This window comes from Miscanthus floridulus, unplaced genomic scaffold (genome assembly GCF_019320115.1).
Source record: "Miscanthus floridulus cultivar M001 unplaced genomic scaffold, ASM1932011v1 fs_520_4_5, whole genome shotgun sequence".
In the NCBI taxonomy this organism is placed as follows: Eukaryota; Viridiplantae; Streptophyta; class Magnoliopsida; order Poales; family Poaceae; genus Miscanthus; species Miscanthus floridulus.
In genome coordinates, this window is record NW_027096877.1 from 18651 (window position 1) to 34659 (window position 16009).

The 16009-nt window shown below is 43.7% G+C and overlaps 1 protein-coding gene across 1 annotated transcript; it reads right to left on the reverse strand.

The window, feature by feature from the left end:
- Positions 1 to 11349: 11349 nt before the first annotated feature.
- LOC136532095 (eukaryotic translation initiation factor 3 subunit E-like) lies at positions 11350 to 15205 on the reverse strand. Its single transcript, XM_066524706.1, has 7 exons — positions 14706 to 15205; positions 13817 to 14044; positions 13603 to 13724; positions 13065 to 13284; positions 12482 to 12624; positions 11884 to 12021; positions 11350 to 11727 (listed from the first exon to the last, which is right to left on the reverse strand). The coding sequence occupies exons 1-7, from the start codon at positions 15066 to 15068 to the stop codon at positions 11622 to 11624; spliced, it is 1320 nt and encodes a 439-aa protein (XP_066380803.1). The 5' UTR covers positions 15069 to 15205; the 3' UTR covers positions 11350 to 11621.
- Positions 15206 to 16009: the final 804 nt, after the last annotated feature.

Consider the following 16009-nt stretch of genomic DNA (forward strand, 5'->3'; position numbering starts at 1 on the left):
GTGAACACTTCTATTTTTTAAGCGCTGATCCATATTATGATGATACTCATCTCGAGCAAGGATAGACCAGCGGTTGGTCTAAGATTGCCTAAACTCCCAATATTGCTCACTGCACTCTGGGCAATTATTTTTAGTAGGCAATTTCAAACCTTCATTCCAACAATGTCTGAAGAAAGGACAATTCTAATATGACTCAGCTTGTTTTCTCCTGCTGACGCTGGTATTCTTTCTCTTCTAACCAACGCTGATAATCCTTTTCCTTTTGCCGTTGCCATTTATTCAACAAGATTCGAGATGTGACATGCAGCCTTATCGCCCCATCCCTTGATGTCTCTCCCTGCTCATATCAGCTCTTCTGTTGGTCATGACGCCTTCTAATCTTCTATATTCATCAGCCAATATTTGTGTCTCGGAATCGATTGTTTAAATTTCTTTTGCTCTGGTTGATGTCAGGACCTTAGTCTTCCCTTTGAGCAACTTTGCATCAACCATATTCTGATCTCTTGGGAAAGCATTATCATCAAGTTTCATCTTCCAAGGTGTATCAAAATTAAGCTTCCCTTGCTGAATAGCCCTCTGTATATGTTGCCAGAAAATTCTACACTCGTTAGTAGAATGAGAAGTAGCATTATCAAATTTGCAGAACTTCTTATTCTTCAACTGATCAGGAGGTAACATAACATGATTGACGAGCAACTTGATCTGTCCTCTGTCAAGCAAGAAATTAAAGAGCTTGTTCGATTTTGTGACATCAAAATCATAGCTCTCTTTTATTCCTCTTCACCAAGGATTTGACACCATTACTGTCTTCTTACCCCAATTTCACTCAGCCGCAACATTCTCTTCTTCTTCTTCTTTGTCCTCATTGCCATCATCAACTGAATATGGATTATAGGCTTCAGCAATTGCGGCATTCTTCTGGAATCGGATATCCCTACGCATATTCTAGAATTGGCTATTGAGTGCTGCCACTCATTGAGCCAACAGACCTAAACTATCTAACTCTTGCCCCAGCAGCTTCTCTCTATACATTGGCAACATTCCTTGAACGGCCAAAGCGGCTATTTTTTGAGTCGACGACGGTATTTGGCCTGTTATGCCAAAATTAACTATTTGATTCTAAACTTGCCCCGTTGACTGTTGCACATGTTGTACTGATAATCTAGGATTATTTTATATTTGATTAGTAGTGGTACCTTAAACTTGCTCAGGTGAGCTCTGAACTGCCTGGACATCATCATTACTAGTTAGTGCTGCTTCTTGATGGCTAGTATTAGCTTGATTAGTCCCCTAAGTCAATGGATGTGGAATGTTATAATAAGCCAGCCCAACCTGATCAATTGAATATCCATGAAACATCTCTCTCATGGTATTGTGGAAGGTGTTCAAGAAAACTATATTATGGTTCAATATGGCATCATGAACAGATTTGTTTATAGCATCTATGAAGAAACGGCTATCATCAGCTTCGTCTATATTTGATTGCCCATGCATCAAAACTCTTGGCAGTGGATATTTCTAAACAACTTTATTGTCACGTGTCTTGGTGTAGGACAACAAACACTTATTCTAAAATTCTTCTATAGCTTTACTGATGATATCTTTATCCTCATCAGGTAGGTCTTCATAAGGCACCATAAGGATGTCATCGTTGTTGTAAGTTGCCATGACGATTGTGGGGTCCCACCGGGCGTGCCAGAACGTGTGTCGACATAAAAATATCAATACATAGCAAGCCGGAAGGATCTGCTTGGGATGAGCCCAGAGATCCGCTTGGCTTCAACATAAGACCAGCCGATACTACAAATTTCCTAAGGGCATGCTAGTCAATTTGATCTGCAATTGACAAGGAGAGAAAGTTTATTAGTAATTTAAGGTGGAACATGTCGGTATTGCCTAGACAGTTCCAAATGTGCCGCTTCGGGAGGAGCCAGACGGGAAAATCGACTAAGTAGCCGATACGAGAAGAAATCGGCTGTTAAGGACTGTGATGTTCGTGGGTCATGATTAATTTTATGATAACAAGTATAATGCACCTAGATATAAGTAGAATCATCAGCTAGGTGGATATTACCAGCGTAAAGCATTGAGCCGATGAGTTTAATGAGAAAGGATATATCATGCGAACAAATCGACTGTCTAGTACAAATGGATCTACAAACGCTCTGAATCTAATCTATTACCATTAACAGTGAGGTTCAACTGGATCGATGCAGCTATGATGACAATAACAAACTAAAGCCAAAGCACCCATAAAATCATCTATACATTAACAGGTTTTCTGAAAGACATGCTATATGTGTGAAAGCACAAGCGAATCGGCTGAACTAGCCGATTCAGGTAGAAAAAGGATTACAGCATGTGAATAATCAACTATTTAACATGGATAGGTCTATAAACTCATCAGATCTAACCCGTCATCCTTAACAGTGGGGTTCAACCGGATCGATGATAGCCATAATAAAGATAATAGATTAAACCTATAAAGTAAACAGATCTATTCATATTTAACAGAATTATGAAGACACATTGTAAGCATTAAAGTATGGGCACTCGGCTATTTAGCCGATGCAGGCATAACAAATAGCCAAGGTCATGCCTGGTCGAAAGTAGATCTACCAGCTAGCATACTCTGATCTAAAGTACTAACAGTGGGGATCGACCGGATTGTTACATCCAAAATAACGAGCTATAGACCAGATTCAACTAGCTGGTAAATCTTCTCAAGATCAGACATGCCTTAACCGCGTACTACGCACGATCAAGATCGAAGTAGAACAGCCGATAAAACATAATATGTCGTTTAAAGTAAGAATCATCGCAAGGTGACAGAATAAACGATGGACTAAAAGGGTGTGAGGCCAATCTAGATCAATCTTGATCGGGCATGTTGATATTACTGACTCTAATGACAATAGGAACATTAGCAAGATCGGTAACTTAATGAATCTATCCAAAGGATGCCACCCTTAGGTAGAGCCGATAACTTGACCTTAATCTAATTCGAGCAGTGGAGGTCGAATTTAACCGATGCAGCCATACATGAACTAGATAAGGATCGATAACTAGCTTATGCTAGAGCTCGCAAGAGGCCGGCCGGACCGATGCAGCCTTCCAAACAGAAGTATAAGCCATGACGGTACTTATGGACAAGCTGGAGATCGGCCGGACCGATGCAGCCTTACTTGTTGAAGAACTCACCGAGATCTACACTACTCCTACTCATAAGGGTTGGTGTGAAGCCAAAAAAAGTAATTGGTATTGATTGATTGTGATTCCTTTTACAATAGCCGAGGTCCAATATTTATACCCGAAACCTAAACACGAATCCTATTCAAACATGACTCATTATGATCTTTGGAATAAAAGAAAGCATTCCTAACTTAAGATAACTTGGACCCTAATCTTTTCCTTTTTATAGAGTTCGACATATTTTTCCTGACGCCAACTATAGCTCATTGACGTTATCTGCTGACATCATCCGAAGAGAGCCGATTCTAGTTACGCATCTAAATCAGCTGATATCGATCCTTGTGCAATCGATTCCTTAATGACACAATCTTGGAAGCTTTGAGTTCCCGCATTCTTCTTTCCAAATTTTGGTGTAAACAATTTCATACAATAAGAGTTCTTAGAAATACATTATTACAATACCAAGTTCAGAGTGCGGAATTTAAACAGCGGAATTACAATAAACATCTAACGATAAGATACAAGGATCCATCTATGCCCACCAGAAGAATCCTCCACACAACAGCTACTCCTCAAGCTGCACCTACAACAGGGGTAAATAAACCTTGAGTACAAAATGTACTCGCAAGACTTACCCGACTAGTGGGAATAATTTCCCGACTCCAAATGATATGATAAGCTTTATGGTTTGCTGGGTTTTCTTTTTGCGAAAAACAATACTAGTAGTGAATCCTTATATATGTTTCTTATTAGCAGTCATGATTAGTTCATTATCTAACCATTCTATGTAAGCACATGTTCTACTTTCAAGCAAGAGTTGAGCAATCAGATCTATTTCACCATCTTTCATCTTCCAGTTCCTACTATGGTGCTAGATGGTAGACAAGTTGTATCGTATTACACGGTAATTCGTGAACCAATGTAGTCCAGCTGGGTATCTCAAAACACATGCCCTGCTTGTACCCTAGGCAGAAGCAGGACCAACCCACCACTCTCCTATCAAGGGGTCTAGGTCCCCATCCAAACTTGGACTCCAAGCCCCCACACCTGAGTCCTAGACTCAGTGTGGTGCTTAGACCTCCACCATCCCCGCCTCCAATCAGTCGATCCGAAAAGAGCCAGAACCCACGACAAGAGAGCAATGAGCCTTCCCGCCCCCATAAGCAAGTATGTCTCAGGATAATAAGTCTGTGACCTGACTAGAATCCAATGTAACGGTCAGGTCCTTAACCGACACAGACAAGGAAAATAGTGTAACCAAGCTATGCCCCGTTGGCCGTGGGACACAACCTCTTACACCCACCAATACCCGTACCATATCCCTGCCCGGTCTCCATTTCCTTTCACTATTTTATCATGAGAGTAATATTAATAATCACCTATTGCATGTAACGGCAGGTTACTCACGCTACTGAAAAACCTAAGCATAGCAGCTACGCGGCCTAAGCTAGTAGGACTCATAGGTAGGTATATCTATGTATGTAGTTTCAACAATAAGCCTGTAATGTAAATGCACATCATATATATATATCCAGTGATTATTCAAAATAAGGGTTATGCACCGGGGCTTTCCTTGGGCAAGCGGGGTGTCAACTCAGTCAGTCAATGGTGGCTCTAGGACCTCCTCCTATAAGAGGATCTCCTCCTCATACTCCTCGATCACCTCCTTGAACTCGTGGTCTCCGATGGTTATGATCTCCACCAACTCGTTCTCTACATGCAAGCGATGATGATGCAACACTTAGTATTTTAGCAACAACAGCTCCTAAAATAAGAATACACATGGTAAACTACTAAGCTAACTCTAATGACTAAGATACTAAGCTAACTATCATCTTCATCAAGTAAAGTGTTGGGTTCAACTAACAAACACCTAGCTTTACAAATGAAGGATATATCTTTATTTCTACTAATGATTTAATGTATATTTGAAACAAAGAGCATTTAACTACCCTTATGTTAAGTCTATTCTAAAGCTACAAAAATTATAGTGAGCACATAATAATACCATGAAGCTACTATAAAATTTTCAAAGCTAAAGTTATCACAATTTTGCCACAAAAATTCCTACAATATTTAACCTAATTATATTAAGCACTCTCAAATGATTTAATAGCTCCTGGTATCAACATGTATATATATGAACAAAATACACTAATAGATAGAGCACAATTTTAGGAACTTAACAAAATTTGTTTCACAATTTTTGGATACCTACACTATTTTATATTAAATACCAAAGTTCAACTTAGAATTAAAATGAAAAGCTATTTCTATTCTTCACGAAAAAGCTAAACTGATTTTGGCCCAACACGGCCCACACGTGACACAGCGCACCTGAGCGCACGGTGGCCTATGGTGAGGAAGCCCTGCGTGCATGTGCATTCTTGCAAAAATGCCCTAGCGTTACCAAAAAATTGCACGAACACTACACGTGCTATTTCTATAGAAAGCGACTTTGCAACGAAACCCTTGGATCCTTTCACCTTTGCACTAGAGAGGTCCTCAGGATGCCCCGCGCTTGCCGGCATAGTGGGCGGTGGCAATAGGCGGTACGCCAGCCACCTGAGACCCTTGCAGACCTAGATAGGGGACTGATGCTCACCTATGGGCCGACGTGCGACGATGGGCAGGTGGTTGCACGAACGGGAGTGAAGCAGAGCGGGCTCTCCCCGGTGGCGGACGACCTACAACGGTGGCAACCGTGTTTAGGTGAGCCACAATGCTAACAGGACGGTAGAGATAGGGGATGTGCACCAGGGGCACACCGCGAACCCGGGCAAAGTGGTGGTTCGGCCGACGACTACCTGAGTAGGGCTGGCCACATGGGCATGACGAGCACAGCGACGAGCCACGGTGGACAAGACCACATCAGCAACGTTAGGGAGGTGGTAGCGCTCTCACTGGCGTGTGCATGGTGGAGAGGGAGCCAAGGCGAGCTAGTGGTGTAGAGGAATTTGCGTGGGGTAAAGTGGTGGAGGCTGGCCACGACGTGGGCGGTGACGGTACATAACGGCATGGTGGTGGACAAAGCTCCAAAATTTGGAGCTCGGCCTAGCCGTAATCAAGGTGGGGTGGGGTCGGCTGGAGAGGGGGCGTGAAGGTGGAGACGTGAGCACGAGGAGTTGATGAGAGTTGCCCGCTCTCTGGCTCACCGGGACACGACATGACGGCGGCGGAAAGCAGAGAGAGAAGAGAGAACGGGCGCGACAGGTGGGCTCAGCTCGTCCATGCCTTGGCGGGACACGAGCGGTGAGATTAGGAGACCCACGCACCGATGCTAGTAGACAAGCACGCGTGCTCTCGACCAGCGTGGCCCACGCGGCCGCAACACCTTAAATGACAAGACGACGATAGTCCGCCCACGTGCGCACGGAAGAGGCGACACACATAGGACTGGCAATAGCGTAGAGGTGCAGTAGACTGACACAGACGTGATGACGATGTGACGGCAGCGGCAGTGTCACAACGCAAGGCAGCAACAGTGGATGTGATGGCAGCGCAGCGTGGGACGGGGCAGGCGGCAACAGCGGCAGCTTCGCGCGTCGAGCCAGCGGCAGCCGAACCATTACCAGGCCAGAGGTGGCCACGACCGACCACGCGCAACCAATGTGTGATGCCAAGCGCCCGAGCGCGGTGATCACGGCCACGCGGGCAACTAGCCCGAGACAAGTACGCGCACGAATTTTAAAGCGCTCAACACGGCAAAATGGTTGCTTTAGGACCTAAACCATCTTCACCATGCTCAAGATAGCACATGAGACTACCAAACCAAGCTATAACACTACACCACTCCTTAACCCAATCTCTCACAATAAATTGCTAAACATAGCAATGTCTAGCTGTCGGTAGACTTAAAATTTTCTAAGTTTTTGAGCTAGATTTATTTTCAAGTTCCATTTCTAGACTATTAGAAATACCAGCTAGTAACATTATTTTTCAACCGCAAGTATTTCATTGTCATCTACATAGTTTGTACTTCAAACTTTATTTAAGTATCACATACATGTTCTATAGTATTTTTGCTTAATAAAAATTGGTTTTAAACCCTAAGTGATATAACATGACTATCGAATCAACTTTTGTTTTGCATTTTTGTTGATCATTTTGAGTTATGGAAATTAATCTACACACTTTATTACATGCATTAACACATAAACATGATGCTCATTACATGTTTTAGTAGATGATTTATGGTGTAACACCGAGGGTGTTACAGGCAGGCAGTAAGAGCCCAACAGGCTCTATTTCGTGGGGGCTTCTATTTAAGCCCCATGGCCAGCTCTACCTCAATCTCTTAGCCATTTTCATTGACATAGCAACCTAGTGAGCTAAGCCAAAGCCCTTCCACTCATCTCCATCTTTGATTCATCTTCTTTGTGAGATTAGGAGTGAATCCAAGTGCATTGCTTGAGTGATTACATCTAGAGGCACTTGGTGATTGTGTTTTACTATGGGATTCGCTTGTTTCTCTTAGTGGTTGCTGCCACCTAGATGGCTTGGGGCAGTGAGGATCATTGAGCGGAGGAAGGTGATTGTCTCCGGCTCTGATAGTGGTGATTGTGAGGGGTTCTTGACCTTTCCCCGGCGGAGAGCCAAAAGGTACTCTATTGGATTGCTCGTAGCTTGTGGATCTCCATCTTGTTTTAGTTGTGCGGCACCCGATTGTGGGTTAGGCGTGTGATGCCAATTAGCGCGTGAACCTCCAATTGGGTAAATTGCTACAACAAAGATGTAGCTTGCCGGCAAGCAAGTGAACCTCGGTGAAAAATTTTGTGTCATCATTGTCTCTAAGGATTTCATTGGTATTCATTGTGATTGATTAATCATCTCTTGCTACGGCGGTATAAACATCACTACCTCTCTTGTATTTATATTCCTAGTGTAGTTAAGCTCTTTAGTGTAATTAGTTTTGAGAGCTAGCTTGTGTCGTGTCTAATGGTTAGTAAGGCTCTTTAGTTAGTCTTTGAGAGCTCACTAACTTAGAGAGTAGTGACTTAGCCTCTTGTGTGAATTAGAGATCATAGCCACTAGAATTATGGATAGGAGGCTTGCATTTTTAGTAGGCTAGTGCAACACTCGCTTCGCTGTTTAATTGTCTAACCACTTGACTTAAGTGTTATTGTAGTAATTTTTAATAGGCTATTCACCCCCTCTAGCCATTAGAACCGTTCACAAGTGTGGTGCCCCGGGGGTGGATCCCTAGTCTCCATGGCCGGATCTGGTCTCCTATGCTTGTCCCGGCCAACCAAGTCTTCTCGGTGCTAGTGCTCCTGTCAATGTTGTTCACCTACTCCTCTAGGAGTTCCTCGCCTCGCTATGGCCGTCGGTGGCCTGCTAGTCTTGGTGACCACCAAGAACTACTCCCCTATGACGTCCACACGCCGAGGCGAGTCCTCATCGATCTTTACTCTGTGGATGGCCGATTCCACGCGGAAGTCGACCGAATCTGCGTGCTGCTGGCCGAATTCACCAGGATCTGGTGGTGGGCGGCCCGAAGCTCCATGCTTATGTCTGTGTGTGTGTGTTTATCGCCTGTCTTTGTAATGGTTGGTCCTACCGTAATGTTGTTTGTATCGTCCTGGCGAATGCTTTGCCATCGTTCAGCTTTTGTGGTAGATGCTTTGCTGCTACTGTGTCTCTCCCAGCAGATACTTGCTAATCATTGGTCTTTTCCCTGGCAGATGCTTTGCTTCTGGTGTCCCTTAAGTCTCCACGAATGCTTTGCTGCCGAGATCATGTCCCTGTGGCAGATGCTTTTGCCGTCGTGGTTGTTTGGGGCTCCTCTCCAGTTGATGCTTTGGCACTAATGTTTGTGGATGTCTATATCGATTCCTTTGGGTGGATGCTTTGCCACCACAGGTTTATTTTCTCTATAGACAACTGTTGTGTTGATGTCTTTATTTTTCTCAGGCTCATCAGTCTGCTTGTTGGGCGTCATGGCTGAGGGTCCCCTCCCTTGCTTTTTCTTGTTGTTCTATGTGCCTAGTGGTAATCCTTAAATTGCCATTGGCTCAACTTGTGTAGTCCTTAATGAAATATGTGTCCAAGGACATGATCGCGAAAGGTGGAAAGGCAAGTTGGCAAGTGTGTATCCTTTGTTTTTTGGGCTTATATTACTGGAGGGGTCTTGTGAAGGATCGATCAGGAATTAAAAAAAAGTTGTGATGAACTGGATCTTTGTTGTAAAGCTATAACGGAATTTGAGGTATTCTTTGATTTTGCAATTAGTTGGCATAATGGAAATCTTCACAGCCGGGCGTTTGAGTTGAACTTTTTAATCGTTATTTGTCAGAAGTTGATATGTATATATACGGCATGCGTCCAGTAGCTGCACTGAAAACGCAATAACCGTTTGGACTTTAACGTTCTAATTATCTACTCCCTGCGTTCCACATTAAATCTTTCAGCGGAACGACTAGCGCCCGAACGTCCGACGTGCGGACACGTCTGGACGCCCGCGCCCACCTCACCTGCTGCACCCGTCCTGCCCACTCTGACTTTTCCACAAAAAAGAAGCCTGCCCCACATGCAACTCTGTGTGTGCATGTTTCACATGCAATTGTTGCGCCTGCAAACCCGCCCATGCATACTAGTGCGCCTACGCATGCAGTTGTGTGTCTCGTGCCTGGTGATGCCCACCTCGTGCCTACTGATGCTCGCCTCATGTCTGTTCATGCGCATGCAGGTGGAGACCGCTACGCACGTGGGAACCACATCTGCATGTGCCCGCTTCCTACGCCTACTAGCCTACTAATATTGCAACATTAAAGCACTTGTACAACATACGTCTGAAACAGGTAAAATATTTATATACATTTGCAACATATGTGTATAGCAACTACAACATCCAGATAAAACATATTTGCAACATACGTCTGAAATAGATGAAACAATTTGAATAGACGCTTACAACATATATCTGAAACATATGCAACATTGCAACATATACAATATCCAGATGAAATACTTGCAACATAGGTCTGAAACATGTGAAACATTTAGAACATAAACTTGCAACATACATGTATAGGCACTGCAGCATATGCAATATCCCAGATAAAACACTTAGAACATATGTTTGAAACCACTGAAACTATTTAAAACATACACTTGCAACATACGTGTATAGCAATTGCAACATATGCAACACCATCTACTTTTGCAATATCCAGATAAAATATATGCAACATACATCTAAAACGTATGAAACATACGGTTGCAACATGTGCTCATCCACTCGTCGTCGTCTAATGGAGGCTAGTTGACGCGGCGTGGGGGAGCGCAGCGCGAGGCACGAGTGGGGGTGTGAGGTGCGAGGCGCGGACGGCGCGGGCAAGGGCGGGGTGCGCGGCACAAGGCGCACACGGCGCGAGGCGGGTCTGGTGCGACCGTGCGAGGCAAGAGGTGCAGGGGCGCACGACATGAGGCGAGAAAGCATAGGGGGCGCGAGGTGCGGGACGCACGCGGCGCGAGGCGGTCCGTGCGACCGTGCGAGGCGCGAAGTTTTTTTACGAAAGTGTGAGTCGCGAGGTACAGGGGCACGCGCGAGACGGGTTCGTCCCATCCAGATGCATGAACGTTCTGATAGGAGCATTACCTATCTTTTAGAGGTGTTCTAAGCCAAACTATTAAATTAACTGTAGCTTAATGCATCTCCAAACCATGTCTGAGACTTCAGGATTTATGCCCGACAATTAGAATGCAGGTTTTCTGGTTTTCTTGCGGCAAATTGGAAGCACATTCATATGGCTTCTCTCGCCTGGACTTTTAGGTAGCCCAGAGAAGAAATTCCTCTAAATTCAACAAAAAAGAAACAGCAAAACTGGGCCATACAACGACAGTAGCAACATCTGTTATAATAATAATAAAAAAAAGACCGAGCATCGAGCCCACAACTACACAGCCCAAACCACCGGTAGATCAATTCAGCCCAGAGACATGAAACCTCCTTTACAGAACGGGTAGCGGCGGTTGAGGGGGCTTGGGCTGTTTTAGGAGTCTGGCCCGATTGCGTGCCGGTTTCCGGTTGAGGAACCGATTTACAGGGCTTTCTCTTGTCTAGATGTACTAGAGGGCAGCAAATCGGCACTCACAAGAATGATGACCAAAACAAAAAAAGAACGATGATGAAACTCCCTCAAAAAAAAAAAAGAATGATGATGAAACACATAAAATGCCTAGAGAGGAATCCTGTGGCATCATTCTTACAGTAATAGTCATACATTGAGAAGGATCAACTGTTACGAAATTCTGAGTACAAAATATTGAAAATGTCAGCATAATAAGCTGTATCAAACGGCAAGCCACCTCCCAGGTGTTCAAATCCTGATGACGAATTCACTGCCACACAATAGAGCTCCAAAAGTTTACAGCTCTGCCTCTAAACTAGTTCTTGGCGCCTCAAAACTGTGGACTATGCTATCCTCTCACCGAGTTGCCTGCTGCGCTGCTTGAGCTGGCTCCACGATGTTCTTTGCCAGCATGTAGGTTCGCATGTTGAGGCCCTTCAAGTTCTCGATAATCTGCTCATGTCTGCAAAAAGATGTAACCCGCCGTAAATACATTGTACAAATAAAGAAGATAATTCTATTCCCACTACAGAATGATTATTATTCAACTAGATTGCATTGTCCAAGTAGTAACAAGTGTAAAGAAATAATCAATGCATGCATGGACAAAGGAACTTACACATCGACGTGGTTGGTCGTCATGATAAGAGTTCCTGACACTGAATCAATCCTGGCATCCAGTTTTGAGCTCCTAACCAAGTTCATTATCCACAACTCAGCCTCATCGTAGCTCATGTTCAGCTTCTGAGAAAGCATGCTGTCCATTGAAGTAACATCAGGGCAACACATTAGATATGCTAACAACCAAGTTCCCATATGGTCCATAAAATATTGGGTACAAACCAACATGTGCTATTAAAATAGAAATATTAGTGGAGAACTTCAACCCTGAGAATGATACATTCGAGCAGAATTAACAGGTTTAGCAAACAAAATGAATGATTGATAGTTCCTAAATTGCGCAGACAAAACACAATGTTAATTACTATACCCCATAGGACATTACATTATTGCGGTTAACAAGATATGAAATCATCTAGCTATATATACTACACAAAGTAGCAACAGAATAGGTAAGAGTGACAAATAGTTTGTAACTGGAAAGCAAATTAGAGATCTAAAAACATATCGATACTTATCAATCCTCCTCCTCCCACTAAATTTGCTGAAGAGAAATCCTGCCATCCATTATAATGAGTAGAGTCATAAACACCCACCTGATATCAATGCACCGATGGATACGGCAGTATGTCTCGAAAATAAACAGACGAGCATTTTCAAGGAACTCGTCTCTCAAAGGAACAGTGACAAAATTTCCCTCTTCAATGCGCTTGCCCAGGAAAGGATCATTCAGTATAACCTAGAAAAATAGACGTTAGAAGATGATGCACATTAACCAGTCTTATAGTAGATCACAATTATATGGTAATTCACTAATGCTATTGTCACAGCAAAGCAGAACATGGAATTACATTCAAGCATGTTTTAAGCCCAAAATACCCTAGCTCGTTTAAACACCCCTCCAAATAGGCCATATTATTATACAGATTCTGCAAGATGACATCCCTGATGCATATGATACATCCAAGAAATAGGGAAACTTTGGATCATCAAGAATAAACCATTTTACTAGGGCAACATTTAAAAGAATACATGATTGAGGATCATTTTACAAAAGGATGTTTTGCAAAAAAAAAAAGGTTTCATTGTCTTTCAAGCTTTTCCATATTTCAAGAAGCACACACATGTGAAGAACAAATTTCAGGCCTTGAAGATGCAGAAAAACAGCCTCGAAATTACCTGCTCACACTCCATGAGTTTTTGTTGAGCACCATCAAAATCATAGTTGACATATAAGCATTCCAGAAATTCAGTTATGGGATCCTTGTAGCTATGCTGCTCCTGCTGAATGACCATAATCAACTCTTTAAGCATATTCCTTCTCCTTTTGTTCACAACAACTGCAGTAGCTAGGTATCTAAGAAGATGGTGTGCATTTGTCTGTATAGCATTCAAGTACCTGCAAGGGAAACAAATGAGTATGCAAATTTACTGGTATATTCTGAGCATATATAACCTTAACATGAAACCAAAAACATTTTTTTGAAACAATAAAAAATAGTAGCGACATCAAACTGGATTACACAGTTACAAAAGAAATGAATTTGAATCAAGTTCAAATGTCTAAAAAAAAACAGAAATATGGAAATGTGGAAGAATGTTTTAATATCTTGAAAACTGTTAATAAGTTGCTGCTTCCTAACTACAATTGCCAGAATGCTACAAATTGTAATTTCGTGTCAGGATATGACGAATATTGAGATTTTAACAGACGAACCTGTCCTGGAAGAACAGATCAATGATCCCATTTCTACCATTTTCATGGTTAAAGAAGATGAACAGAGCCCAATGCATCAGCCATATCCTGTTCTGGAGCTGATTCAGAGGTGATGAGAAGTTCTGCCAAAAGATCAGGAAGCAACAAGGTTATTATTAGTAATATAATGTGCACAAAGAACAAAGAACACAGTACGAAACATTGAGGGTACAACCTTTGAATCAATTATTTCCTTCAAGCGGTTGAGTTCCTCCAAAGCCACATCCCAGTTCTGCATTAAGATTTCGGCTGCCAGCTTTCCCCAGAGGGCACTCACACTCCGCTCACTGTTTGTGCACAAAGCACGATACTGGTACAGGTAATCAGCAGCCCCTGAGTAGTTACCACACTCGAACTGAAATTTGGCATACTGATACAGAGCTTCAATCTGGTCAGGACCAATCTGCATTGTTAAACAAGGATTGGTCAGTGTATTGGCGTTTAGCTCAGAACAGCCTACACAACAATAAAAGGGCACAGCTTCAACGTTTCATCTGAATTTTGATCTTAGTTATTATGCCTTGTGCTTTCTCTACAGTGCCTTTTTATCCTGACGAGAAAACTTGACTCTGAATTGTCCCTTACTGAAGAGTTGAAAGAACATAAACCTGAACTAGCATCAATTATCAAGCACTTTGACTAAAAGATACAAGGGAACCAACTATAATACTAGGAAGAACTACACATGTCTAGATTTTAGGACACCTATACATATAACATACTGAATTATGCATACTACAAAACAAAACACATCTCACAATCTACTTATCTGATCCATAATACAGGAGCAAAAGTCAGCATTCCACTAATTCAAGATTCCTCACAAAATAGCGCAGAACTAGAACTAAATCATCATATGCTAATTATATGTAACCACATGTAGCGGCAGTAAATCACGTAGCCCGGAAGATTGCTTCACTGTATGAGCAAACCAGTTTCAGGCTGTTTAATGACACACAAACTCCTAATTTCACAACCACATCTGACGACGCTCCAAAACACGGAATTACACCAATACAACTAAATGAAAACGAGGCAGAAGCAGAGGGGGGAGAAAAACGGACCTGGTACCTCTCCTGGAGCATGTGGATGTTGTACTGTTTGTCGGGCCTGAGCTCCTGCACGAGCTGCGGGTTCGAGAGGAAGGCGACGAGCGGGGCGGCGGCCTCCTCGAGCGACCTGAGCCTGGAGACGACCTCGGCGCGGCGCTTGACCATGTCCTCGGGGACGTCGTCGGTGCCGTGGAGGGACTTGTGGATGTCCATGGCATAGTCGACCATGTTGGTGCCGCTGAGGAGGCGGATCTTGGCCTCCAGGAACTCGGGCTCCGAGTAGAGCTGCCGCTCCTGGAGGAACTCCAGCAGCGGGAACACCAGGTGCCGGTCCAGCTGCGCCGCCATCAGCGCCGTGAGGTCGTGCTCCGCCATGGCTGGTGCTCCGAGCTCTCTCCTAGCTGCCTCCCGGAGGCGGCTAGGGTTAGGGTTCCTTTCGGGCTCGAGGAGGGCGGCGGCGCGGGGCGAGGAGGGGAAGCAGAGGGCCGTCCGAAGCAGAGAAGGGTTGGGGTTGGGTTTTGGTGGTTTTGTGGTTCGGCTGCCGATCGATGTCGTCCCCCGTTTAAACGGACGGACAGATGAGGACTCTTTTTTGGACCATTTTTTTTTTTTTTTTTTTTTTTAGAAATTGGAGCTGGCTTGGTGGCTTGTTCGAGAAGTAGTTGGATTCAACTTATCTTTTTCTTTCACTAGTTAACAACTTAACACGCACGTGCGTATAAGACATTTGTATTTTTTTTATTTGCTATTTTCTATCTTGCTTGTCGTTATCATCTTATCCTAGTATTTCTATGTTTGTTTGAAACCAATATTTTTTATGCTTGTATCCGAAAAATTTATTGTATATAAATTCATTTGTTTTTTGATTTTTCGTTTCAATATATGGGAATTTTTTTGAAGCATTTGTATTTGTATCCAATTTATTTTTGTTTTGATGAGTTCTATTTCTTTTTTCACTTTCATAATTTTAAATCCCTCATTAGTTTCTTTTAGCAACTTTGTACCAACTCTGCCGGAGCTGGTAGATGCACCCGCCGGACGCCGGGGCAGGGCTGCGCCGGGTCTGGACGCGATGCCTGCTGGCCGCCGGGCAGGGCCGCGCCGTCGGGCAGGTTGTCGTTGCTGGTCGCGCCGTCCGGAGGCCGCCAGGGCAGGCTCTCCTTCTCGGCCGCGAGGCGACAAGGGCACCTTCGGCTCCTACTCGGCTAGTCCAGTGGTGGCTCCAGCAGCTCGCGTCTCCTTGCCGCGCTCTATTTCGTGGTAAGTTCAGTCGCTCAGACTCATTGACTGTCGCAATCTTCCTCATCATCTCATCA